Source organism: Oncorhynchus nerka, linkage group LG11 (genome assembly GCF_034236695.1).
Source record: "Oncorhynchus nerka isolate Pitt River linkage group LG11, Oner_Uvic_2.0, whole genome shotgun sequence".
NCBI lineage: Eukaryota > Metazoa > Chordata > Actinopteri > Salmoniformes > Salmonidae > Oncorhynchus > Oncorhynchus nerka.
In genome coordinates, this window is record NC_088406.1 from 37,648,521 (window position 1) to 37,661,603 (window position 13,083).

Below are 13,083 nucleotides of genomic sequence, written 5' to 3' on the forward strand. Positions count from 1 at the left end.
TACTGCCTCGTCTACCTCTGTACTGCCTCTACCACTGCTCTGGCTGTGTCCTGGCTGACACGGAGAGAGAGCTACAGACGGGGAGGGTTTGGCTGCTTGGCCTGGTGACTGACGCTCAGCAGTAATGCTGAAAACATGCGTGATGCTTAAAAGACCAAACCCTGACCTCTGGCTAAATGGCACAGCCAGGCTGGGGCCATCCTGACTCCCGACCGACAGAGGTGTTTGGTAAATAACACTACATTAAAAGAAGAGAGGACTACCCTATGGCCACAGAACAGTTTTTCCATTCAGGACATTCGTAAACTTACTAAGGTCCTCACTCAATTTTTAGCATATAATCATTTTAAAATAACAGCTTTTGTCAACCAGCAAAAAGGATGCCGGCTTGACACTTAAATGGAAAACAGATTGGAGTCTTGGCCGAGAGAGCAGCGCTGGTTTAGAAGTTGGTTCAGTCAGCTCGAGGCTTAGATTACAAGATTTGCAAATTAAAGGAAAACCAGAAAGGGGGAAAAGCATGTGTGCCTATCCTTGTATTTGTGGGCTTCTAGCCAGACCCACTCAACATCATTTTATCAATGGAAAGGATTATGCGTTAAGCCAAAACAATGTATGGATCTAGTGATTTTCCTGACAGCAAAGTACATGTGTGTCCCTTCACGCACTGCGCCAGTGCCAGTTGGGTTGGTGGGGGAATTAGTGAAGAATGCCTGTGTGCCATACTGTATCCGCCCCTGGGCTCTGGTCTTCCTGCTCCTCCTCTCCTCACATAGTGTCTGGAAAGGATTTGTGTTTCCAGCCCCTGCTGCTGCTGGTCGTTGTTATTATATAAATTATTTAATTAGGTCCGCTGGTATTAACATTCAGAACATTTAAGACTGCTCTTTGTCAATGAATGCAAATCACAGAGGCAGGGGGTGGAGGGCGGAGGCATCTTAACTGTTTGTGGGTGTTTTTCGGAGTGGGGGCATACACACACTCCCAGGGTAAAAGTTCAGCAGTGAAGAAGAAGCCTGCTTTTGTTCTCACTGCTCTGTCCCAAATGGCACCCTATTCCCTGACTAGTGCACTACTTTTGACCAGGGCCCATAGGGCTCTGGTCAAAAGTATTGCACTTTTAGGGAATAGGATGTCATTTGGGACATAACCTCTGAGTTTGGGAACTGTGGATGAAGTGTCTGGGCAGGCAAAAGGCTCTTGTCAGCAGAGCCCCTGACATTTACAACCCCCCAATCTTCCTACCCTGTACACCCACCCCCAAATCTCCAGATGCACAGAGGATGTGGGCATGATTTTATTATTTATTTTTGACAAATAAAGTGTTCTGTCACCATGGAGACTATGGATGGATTCATATTTTCTGAGGGTTCCGGCCGGCTCGGAACTCATGGAGACTCCCCCGAGGGTGACAATGGTCACCATGGCTACCTACCACAGACGGTAGCCAGTAGTGACCTGGAAACCGTCAGCACCAGTATAGGTGGATAGGATGCATGTTTTTCTTGCCTCCTTTTTACATTTATTTAATTCAATATTTATCATTACCAGTGTTTTAGGTGCTGGGCCTTTCAAGAGATTATGGTTTCAGCACCAGGCCACGGCCCTCCAGCTGGCCCCTGTGAACCTCCTACGGACCTGTCCTTTAAAACTCACGGCTTTGAGTCGAGGCTCTTCACACCTCACCAACAAGGCCGGTGTCGTGTCCTTGATATCTCATTATTCATTAGACACATTTAGCACACAGTTTTTAATCTAATGCAGGAAGATATAAGCTATGTGTAATTTGAAATGACACCCGACAACAACAAAGCAAGATTGATCCTAAAAAAGAGATCATGTCATGTCCCTAATTTGTCCTTATCTTAATGCTTTATCCACTAAGTCCTGTTGTCACCAAAAAAAATAATAATCCTGTCACCTAATGCCTTGATATTAATTACAGTATTGCAGGGAAAACCCCACTCATTCCACTAAACATTTTCAAAGAGACTTAGATGAAAGCCTATTGTGGTACTAAGCTGTGCTTTTCATTGCTATTTTCATGACAGGTTTAGCAGTGGTAAACGCAAGGTATCCCTCTAAAGTGTATTAAATGGTAAATCTCAGAGCCTTTGTATTAAAAGAGGCACCAGATTTTGGAGAAGTGATGCTTTTGAAGCCAGCATGAGGATTTTGGGCTGTTCTTTTAGTCACCATGATACGCACGCACGTACCCCCCCCCACACACACAGCGATCATGTGTGTGTGTATGATCAGTGTGGTCTTTTGTGGTCCAGCTAACCACAGAATTGATTAAGAGAGAAATAAAGCTCTAACAGGGACATTTGATTTATTTCCTACGTTTGTTTGTTTTCAATTTGTGGGTGGGAATGTCGTGTTCTTATTTTTAAGAGTTCTGATGAAATCATTCCAGAACCTTTTGTACTGGCCATCTGTGGAAACGGGAATGCCTGTAATCTCATCTAAACCTCCTTTTTAATTTTAGCCCACACACTTACATTTAGACTTACACACACATCTCACACTCACTCACTCAGCGCTAACGGAGGGCAGTCTCTGGCTTTATTTTGAAGCGTTTATTTTGACTTCCTCATCTGTTTTCTGTCGGATGAAAATATGTTCTGCCTCGCTAGTTTTCCCCTTCAAATAGGAAGTGAGTTTAAACACAGTGGTACGAAGTGAAAGGTATAAACATTTTTTTTTTACACACACCATGAGGCATAATTTTCAGCCCACCGTTCATTCAGCTTTTGTACAGTATGTTTTACATTCTGTTAATGACCAATTTAATGTGAAAATATAATCAGGGCATATCAGTTTTGTGATACTGAAGGTGTTGTTCAGCAACTTAGAATCTATGTCCTTATGTATTAATATGCCACCTATTTCTATTTAGGGGAAGTAGCATATTTTTCCTCTCAATATCACTTACTAGTAATTTCCAACCCCAATTAGTTTTGGTGTGTTTAAGGATGACAAGCCGTGAATGGCTGGAAACCAGATTAAGTACCTAATCTAATAAAGAAAACATTAGTATACTGTACCTCACTTGGGATTTGAACTAGGTACCCTCTAGTTACCAATACATTCTCTTCACCAAGAAGCTGTTTTTGTGCATGTGAGTGAGAAATGAACATTAGGGATGCTATGCTATTTAGCACACCGTCTCCTCTCTCATAGTGTATGTCTCAAATGTTACCATATTACTTGTATAGTACACTACTTTTGACCTGAGCCCTGTTGGCCCTTGTCTAAAGTAGTGCACTACATGGGGAATATGTTGCCATTTGGGATTCATCCATCTTGTCCTTGTGTCATGGATTCTTGTCTTCCTTCCCCTCCCGACTGTTCCTCTGAGACAGTCTAGTCCAGGTGCAGCTAACTGCTGCTTAGATCTGTGCGCTGCCTGTCCTCTGTGTGTTCCGTGCAGACTGGGACACTCGTATAACTTGAGGTCTCCAAGGATAGGAAGACCCTAGCCTTTGAAGTGAAGCCTTTTGAAGAGTTTAAAAGCAGTTTTCCATATATATTTTCTTTTTTAAGATGCTGCAGGACGGGTAGCCCACCTTTATTTGTGTTGTAACCGACGAGGGTTTATTCAAAGAGTAGTTGTTCATTTTTGTGTTGATAATGCAGTGATATTTTATAGTGATATCTTTAGTAGTATTCAATTCTCATGTGACACTTGACAGTAAAGAACAACTCCATGTGTTATCACAAAATGGACTCCTTGGCAGATACACCCTGAGGCAACATATTGTGTATTGGACAATGAAGAATGCGTACAGGTTGAATTACCTTGGTTTTAAAGTCTTTTCTGTGAGTTCATAATGCTCTTTCTGGCTGACCTGTCGTGTTGTTGAATCTTCCTCGTAGGTAGTCTGCTATGAGTACATTGTTTGAACTTTAATATGATATGCTACGATATTTAGAGCATTTGACTACAGGCTATTTGACACAACTGTGCATTTAGCTGTCAAAGCTGAATGCACACTTGACGAGATGCTGTTTTTTGTTTTAAATGTTTCCACTTAACTCTGACAGAAAATTGGCGAATAGTGAACTGACAAGAAGTGCATTAAATACAAGGCATGTGTTTTCGATGATAAATATTCATGTCCACTCCACTGCTGTCAGTAATGGTGAGGAGGTTGAACTCCTGTCCATCTAATCTTTATTATTAGGCTCTCTTTTGTTATTGTTATTCTAAGCTGACAAATGGAATTGTTTTAAGAAGGTCATACCATGGATCGTTTGACTATGATTTTGAGTTTTAGGACCGCTTTAGGTATATAAAAAATATATATTTTTGATGTAATATTGAATTCGGCCTTTACCACCATAGAAACACATTGAATAACATATTAATAAAGGGAAAGAAAGGTCAACAATTCAGTCATAAGGAATAAGGTCTGTTCTATATCTAGGAGATAGAAGAAAACTCAGGAATTATTTTACCCCTTGTCTTTGACACAAACTTCCTCCATAATTCCATTAATTTGTATGGGTTACTTGTAGACAAGTCCTGTGACACTTCTGGGGGTCGTAGAGCAAAACTGAGAACACCGTCCAGTTCGCAAGAGTCTCCCCTTTCTATAGGATGGTCATGTTAGTTTTTAGGCCAAACCGTTTGGATGCAAGAAAGGGTGAAATAGGTGGCTGCAGTGGATTGAGACGCAGCCCATGCAAAAAAACAGACGGATTGTGATGCTGATTTTTTAAAATTATGTTACTTAGATTGACGCACTGGTACGTCAATAAACTCTAGCGGTTTACCAAGGGATTTTTGCAAGGGTTCTCTCTCTCTCACACACACACTGGCGGGGAAATGTGTTTCCAATATGCTTGTACGGTACTGAATGAGGAGGAAATGTATTTCTGGCAGTGCTGCAGACATGGAGCTGTGGTTGAACTTTTTACCCTAATTACTTTCCCGCTAATGCCCGCGGCGTGCCGGAATCACAGACCCCTTTCCCACCCCCCCGAGCTGCCTCTGATGTGGCCAGCGTTTGTTGTGTGTTGAGGGTTGGGTTCTACAGGGGAGAGAGGGAATGAGAAAGATGGAGTGGGTTGGGGGGGGGTCAGAGAGGGGTAGAAGGAAACTTTGGGAATATTGTGACAGAATTTGTGTCTCTTTTCTGCCAGTACCACCCACCTCACTTGATGTCTATGAAAATAAAATAATTGTTATCATGTGCGTGTGTGTAGAAATAACTGTTATAAATTTATGACTCTGCCTCACCAGTCTGATCTCAGTCCAAAGATTAGTTTTACCAATTTGTCCAGGCTTTATTTGTAACATGTTTCTCAAAACACCACTGTGAGATCAGTTCCAATAGGCTCTTCTGTTACGAAGAAAATAAAACATGGCCTCTTCTTTTGTATGATTTTCTTTCCCCAAAAAATCTGATCACTGACAGGTGTCAGTTTTGGTAAGCATTTAAGCTCTTCAACTCCAAGGATTTTTACCTATGTGGTTCACCAGTAGGGCGTGCACATCAAACAATTTCCCAGATGCAAGATGAACAGTACCAGTCAAAAGTTTGGACACCTACTCATTCAAAGGTTATTCTTTATTTTTACTATTTAAACATTGTAGAATAATAGTGAAGACATCAAAACCATGAAATAACACATCATGTAGTAACCAAAAATGTGTTAAATCAAAATATATTTTATAGCCACCCTTTTGACTTGATGACAGCTTTGCACACTTGTCATTCTCTCAACCAGCTTCATGAGGAATGCTTTTCCAACAGTTTTGAAGGAGTTCCCACATATGCTGAGCACTTGTTGGCTGCTTTTCCTTCATTCTGCGGTCCAACTCATCCCAAACCATCTCAATTGGGTTGAGGTTGGGTGATTGTGGAGGACAGTTCATCTGATGCAGCACTCTATCGCTCTCCTTCCTGGTCAAATAGCCCTTACACAGCCTGTAGGTGTGTTGGGTCATTGTCCTGTTGAAAAACAAATGATAGTCCCACTAAGCGCAAACCAGATGAGATGGCGTATCGCTGCAGAATGCTCTGGTAGCCATGCTGGTTACGTGTGCCTTGAATTCTAAATAAATCACTGACAGTGTCACAGGAAAGCACCCACACACCATCATGCCTCATCCATGCTTCACAGTGGGAATCACACATGCGGAGATCATCCGTTCACTTACTCTGCGTCTCACAAAGACACAGCGTCGCTCCAATTTGGATTCATCAGACCAAAGGACAGATTTCTACCAGTATAATGTCCATTGCTCGTGTTCCTTGACCTAAGCAAGTCTCTTCTTTTTATTGATGCCCTTTAGTAGTGGGTTCTTTGCAGAAATTAGATCATGAAGGCCCTATTCACGCAGTCTCCTCTGAACAATTGATGTTGAGATGTGTCTGTTACTTGAACTCTGTAGCATTTATTTGGGCTGCAATCTGAGGTGCATTTAACTCTAATGAACTTATCCTCTGCAGCAGAAGTTTTTATTTCACCTTTATTTAACCAGGTAGGCTAGTTGAGAACAAGTTCTCATTTGCAACTGCGACCTGGCCAAAATAAAGCGTAGCAATTCGACACACAACAACACAGAGTTACACAAGTAACTCTGGGTCTTCCTTTCCTGTGGTGGTCCTCATGAGAGCCAGTTTCATCATAGCTGTCACGCCCTGGTCGAAGTATTTTGTGTTTATCTTTTAATGTTTGGGTCAGGCCAGGGTGTGGCATGGGGTTTTTGTATTGTGGTGTGTTTTGTCTTGGGGTTTTGGTATGTATTGGGATTGTAGCTAGTGGGGTGATCTAGCAAAGTCTATGGCTGTCTTGAGTGGTTCTCAATCAGAGGCAGGTGTTTATCGTTGTCTCTGATTGGGAACCATATTTAGGCAGCCATATTCTTTGGTTGTTTTGTGGGTGATTGTCCTTAGTGTCTTTGTTCCTGTCTCTGTGTTTGCACCAGATAGGACTGTTTAGGTTTTCACTTTTCTTGTTTTGTATAGTCTGTTAATGTATAGTCGTCTTTATTAAAAACATGAATAACCACCACGCTGCATTTTGGTCCGCCTCTCTTTCACCAGAAGAAAACCCTTACAATAGCGCTTGATGATTTTTGCGACTGCACTTGAAGAAACTTTAAAAGTTCTTGCCAATGGACTTGGTCTTTTATCAAATAGGGCTATCTTCTGTATACCACCCTACCTTGTCACAACACAGCTGATTGGCTCAAATGCATTAAGAAGGAAAGACATTTGAACTTTTAGCAAGGCACACCTGTTCATTGAAATACATATCAGGTACACCTCATGAAGGTGGTTGAGAGAATGCCAAGAGTGTGCAAAGCTGTTATCAATGCAAAGGGTGGCTACTTTGTAGAAATCTGAAATCAAAAATATATTTTGATTTGTTTAACACTTTTGTTTTGGTTACTACATGATTCCATATGTGTTATAGTACTGTAGAAATGAAAGAAATCTAAATACTCTAGTCTTGGTCACTGTTGTTTAATATGCACCCGTAGGCCTGTAGTTTATTGCTCTGAAATGCATTGGTTTATATCTAGGCGGTTTGTGGACCGGGTGGCATCCCTGGCCTCTGGGCACTCTGTCCCTGTCCTCTCAGCACTGCCAGCAGGACTGCAGGGACCAGGCCCAGGCTGTATTTGTTTTGCGTTTCCACAGCGTGTAATTGTCTGTTCGTATTCAGGGAGCTCGTAAAGGGCTCAGCTCTGAGCTGCAGTCTGAAACGTGGTGACGTCCTCCTCCTTGTAAATGTAATTTATTTGCTTGCTTTTTAATTCCCCTTTAAGGTTTCCCCATTTCCCCTGCTCTCTACCCCAGTGCAGCCTGCCACATGAAGTGTGCAGTTTTTTTAACCATCAGTTGAGCTCCGGTTCATAAAAATGCATGAATTAATAACCTTCCTGGTTCCCATCGACCAGAAGCCAGACGTTCCCTCCCGGAGAAGAAGTGCAAGCCCAGCTCACAGAGCTATCATGTTGGAGGAAAAAAATAACAGATGTTAAAGATGTCTTTTTATGTAGAAAAAAACCTCTCTAGTGATTTAAATGGCATGCGTCTGACCTAATGTACATAATAACCATTGTAAACTGACGTGTTGCTAAAATTAAGGCTCTGCCCCGGTTGTAAATGTCACATAAACATTCTGTTGTGTATACTTTTTCCAAAATGGTATAGTAGCGAGTCTATAGCAGGCCAGGCAAAGCAGAGCTGTGCTGTGCTGGATGGTCAAGAGGCTCAGAAACATGGCATGTTTCCCAAATGGCACCCTATTCCCTAGGTAGTGCACCACTTTTGACCTGGTCCCATAGGGCTCTGGGCAAAATTGGTGCACTATATAGGGAATAGGGTGCCATTTAGGATGTACACATCTATTTTACTGGCTTGCCCAGTGGCCGTTTTGAGGGGGAGATGGAGAGCCACACCTGCTACATCCATCTATCTGGCTGCTTTACAGCCTACTACCCAGTTATTATCGGAGTAATTTAGGTTTACTGTTATGTGAGGAAACCCTTCATGTTAGAAGCGTTGTGAAGTCGACATGGGCTAAGACCAACCGTTTCCACTCAAGCAGGCTTAGACACTCCTCCAGAGGTCATGGCTGTTGCCTCATCAGTGGGTGTGTGTGTGTTGCTCTATTTCTGTGTGTTGCTCTATTTCTGTGTGTGTGTTGCTCTATTTCCGTGTGTGTGAGTATGTATGCAAGTGTTTAAAGACACTCTCAACCTTTATGATTTTACAATCTCATCTGTCTCTCTCCCAACCGCTTCAATCTCCTTCCCTCTCTCTTTGCATCAATTCAGACCCAAAAGACCATCCCAGTAAATAGACACTTGATCTCATAGCCATAATAACAGTCCTATTACGGAGGTGGAGGAGGGCGCTCAGTGTCACCTTAACATGTTACTGGACTGACATCTAGCCCTGAATGATGATTTAGCCTGGCTTTCAACCCACGCCTCCGCGGCACCAGCACCAGGAAATCACATTACAGCTGACCCTGCCCTGGCTCCATTAGAACGCCGACATTTGTTAAAATACTGCCCAGGCCGAAACAATTCAACTGGGGGCCATTTTAATTCTGTAATAGAGGGACGGGCGTGCTATCATCATTGTCCCCATGAGTGACTCAATCTGGGCGCCTGATATTTCGTAAAAAGCATTTGGATTAGATTGATTTGACCCTGGTTATAACGCTGAAATCGATGGAGGAGCTGCCAGAAAACAAGTTAGGATAAGTTATCTCTCTATTAATCTCATTGCCTGTACTCAGATTGGTAATGCTTCCTTGCTGTGCCAGAGAGTATCATAATATGCCTTGATCTCCTCGTGTAAGTCCTGCAGCAGATCAGTATTTGGTACGGCTGCTATGGACAACTGAATGGAGGTCACCCAAAACTCTGTCACCTCCTTTGTCTTCCTCATTGTCTCTTACAGGAAATGAGGGGGGAATGCACACACTTTGACATGCACACAGAACGTCAGACAATCCCACATACAGACGTGCGCACACAAACAGGCAATATCAGGCATGCATACGTACACAAGCATGTATGTACGCGCAGACACAGCGTTTTAGGTCTCTGGCTGGGCTGAGAGATCTGAGGGCTCCCGTGGCGCCGGAGCTGCTGCTGAGTGTCCAGCCACTGACTAGGGAAAGTTTCCTCAACAGCCAGCCAGCCAGCCAGCCAGTGAGAGCGTGTGTTGGGTGTTGCCGCTGGCTGTGTCAGTGGGTATGTGGAGCCGCGTTCATGTCTGCCCCAGCTCTGTGGAGTGGTGCTGCTTACACGCACACACTAATCCCCCTGATCAAGGTGTAAGCGTCCTTTTAGGGCGTGGACAGCCGTAGCAGCCAAGGTAGTATATGGGGAATAGGGTGTCATTTGAGACGCAGACGATTTTCCCACGAGAGGGTTACTCTCCGCATGATTCACATCTATTGAAATCTTATTGATGATGTTAGGTATTTTGAGACTGGGCAGTAGTGAAGTCATTAGGGACTAGGTGTGGTTTCTGGACAAGACCTACAGGTAACTGCCAAAATAAAGGACACCAGCTTCAATGTGGTTTTGTCTGGAACTCTATTGGAGGGATGTGACACCATTGTTCCAATAAATTGGTGTTTTGTTCAAGGTGGTGGAAAACGCTGTCTCAGGCACTCCAGAATCTCCCGCAAGTGTTCAATTGGGTTGAGATCTGGTGACTGAGACACACCCTTTAAACCCCCTATGCTCCTTTTTGAGACCCCTTTTTCAAAGTCACAAATCTCTTCTAGTCATTAGTGCTGAGCGTTTAACCGGAATTGAGTTTTTAAAACAACGAATTGACAAATGGCGGGCAGTTATTTAAATTCCATTTCAATAGTTTATTTTCTTTCTGTGAGCTCAGTGCGCATATTGCACAGTTTTTCTTTTTTAATTTTCTTTTTAGATAAATCAGATCTGGCCTGAACTGTGTGATGTAGTAGGGAGATGGTTTTCAGCGTGCCACAGTTCTACGTAGTTTAGCACCTAAACCATTGGTAATATGCTACAATGACCATAATCCATTGTGCATCTACTTGATCAGTTTTTTTTACGCCTGCTACGGAAGAGAGAAGAATGTGTGACCGTGAGATGATATAGACAGCAGCTGTTGCTTCGCAAGGTATCTACCTGAAAATACATTATCTAAATGATTTGATGGTATTCAGCAGACATAAAAGTATGCCTTGTCATCAAATAAAACAAATGTAATATACACTACTGAAATATTTTATTACACTAAAGTAATGTGAATAAATTAAGATTATAAGTGATGAGCAGTAATGGGCAGTCACTACCATCATGGGACTTTTATTAATTGTTTTATTCTGTGTTACAGCATTCAACCCACATAATGCATAGTGCATTAATGTAACAAAAATATTTTTAATCAAAACCAAAGTTGATTAATCGCTCAGTATGACTACTCATGGTAGCCAAAATATTGGACAACAGGGCATTTTTATACATGACCCTAAACATGATGGAATGTTAATTGATTAATTAACTCAGGAACCACACCTGTGTGGAAGCACATGCTTTCAATATACTTGGCATCACTCATTTACTCAAGTGTTTCCTTTATTTTGGCAGTTACCTGCATGTCTCCCCTTATGTCTGCAACAGGACTAATTTAGTGTTTTTGTACCACCCAGTCCCCAGGCAGACATGGAGCCAGAACATCATACAGCCTGTGTTCACAGAAACTAATACTGCTTGGCATTTGCTGTAGCGACAACACTCAATATAGCCAGTCTACACATGGCTAACACGAACCAACAGCAGTTAAACAAGGGCCATGTCTACTGACCAAGAGTGCGGAAAAGGAGGAGAGAGCGGAGTGAAAGAGAGGGAACAAAAGATCGAGAAGCGAGAGAGAAGAAAAGGAGGGAGAGGAAAAAAAGAATGTAGTGCAGGCAGACTGGCTTCTCTATCATCGGCTCCATTCTAAGATTCCCTCATTTGGAAGAACTATGGCAAATGAAACCCCCTCCGGTTCTCCATGGCTGCGACTCAGGGCTATCGAGTAGCACATGGAGGAGAGTCCCTGCAGCTTTTTACCATTCATCTCTCCCCAAAGTGTTTCCATGTTCCCGGCGCTTTGCGGCCAGTTTAAGATGCCTTGGCTGCTTTGTGATGGCCTGATGTGTGCATATTTTGAAATGGGGTAATTTTCTCAACGGTTCGGCCACAGTATTTCATCCACTGTTTGCATCTGTCAGAGAGAGGCCTGAATGGAAGGAGCAGATCTTTTCCACCATAAAGATGGAGAAAGTAGCTGCCGGTTGGTCGGTCAGTTGGTTTCAGTGATTAGGAACGCAGATTACATTACAACCTTATTGACGCATTGACCCCAGTGGAGTAGAAGAACTGCTACAGGATTGGGCTCAGACTTTTGAAATGAACTTTTTTGTGTACGTAGGCTGACACAAAAAGAAGCTCTCTTAGATTTCTGGTGATTTTAGGGTCGTCTCCTCTGAAATTGTACACAGTGACAGTGAACTTTGTAGCGTAAATACTTTAAAGACTTATGTTTTTATAGGAAGAAGTTTAAAAAATATATATACAGCAGAGTAAATAGCCTGCTGAAAGCAAACAACCCCAATGGCCCTAGAAACAGAACCAACACACAAATGTGGCACCGTGGTCTCTGCCAGTGGGGAGAGATCAAGAGAAGGGAGAGTGAGTGAGTCTGAGAAGGACAGACCGATAGGGGGAGAGAACAGTTGATGAGGATTTATGTCTATGTTCCAATGCCAGCAGCCACTGGCTGGTGTTGGCCTGCCTCCCTAGGAGGCCTCCAGTAAATGTGTGTTACATGACAAACCATTTCCCTATAACTCCTCTTCTCTGCCTCCCCTCCCTGGGGCGCTCTGGGGTTCCAGCCCGCCACAGGCCTCCTCTCCACTGCGCCTTCTAAATGTTGATTCACTGGTCGCCAGTGGCCTGGGCTCTCAATGGCGTTTGATCTTCACTTACAGCTGTTAAACACCATCTCTGATTACCCTGGTGTGTGTGTGTGTGTGTGTGTGTGTGTGTGTGTGTGTTTTGGTCCATGTGTGATTTAAATATTTGACTAATGACTCATGATGACTCAGAAGTCCAAGCATCTGCATGACCTCGAAAATATCTGCCTGTTTTCTACTGAATGTTTCAAATAAAGGAAGCATTTGTGTTTCTATGCCTAGGACCAGCCCCCCATACTGCTGTGTGGACCTGTACTCTCTGAGGACAGGGGAGATGGTCAAGTCCATCCAGTTCAAGACGCCCATCTACGACCTGCACTGCAATAGGGAGTACGTACAGCATAATCACTTTTCTTATTCATATAAAGTGCATTCATATCAATATATTGCAGTATTATGTTATATGAAAATCATATCCTATTTGTAATTTTCCTGATTTTTTTGTTGTTGTTGTAGGATTCTAGTTGTCGCCCTGCAGGAGAAGATTGCTGCATTCGACAGCTGTACCTTCACCAAAAAGTTCTTTGTTACAAGTAAGGAGCTGGGACTCTGTGTATCCTAAATCACACCCTATTCCCTACTTAGTGCACTGCTTTT

The 13,083-nt window shown here is 42.9% G+C and overlaps 1 protein-coding gene across 6 annotated transcripts in view; it reads left to right on the plus strand.

The window, feature by feature from the left end:
• The window catches only part of LOC115136823 (BCAS3 microtubule associated cell migration factor-like), a 362,747-nt gene that overhangs the window by 28,869 nt on the left and 320,795 nt on the right, over positions 1 to 13,083 (plus strand). For all 6 annotated transcript variants that reach the window (XM_029672640.2, XM_029672643.2, XM_029672642.2 and 3 more), the window contains exons 8-9: positions 12,709 to 12,816; positions 12,943 to 13,019. In XM_029672640.2, the coding sequence (XP_029528500.1) occupies positions 12,709 to 12,816; positions 12,943 to 13,019 (185 nt within the window). The remainder of the gene's footprint in view (positions 1 to 12,708; positions 12,817 to 12,942; positions 13,020 to 13,083) is intronic.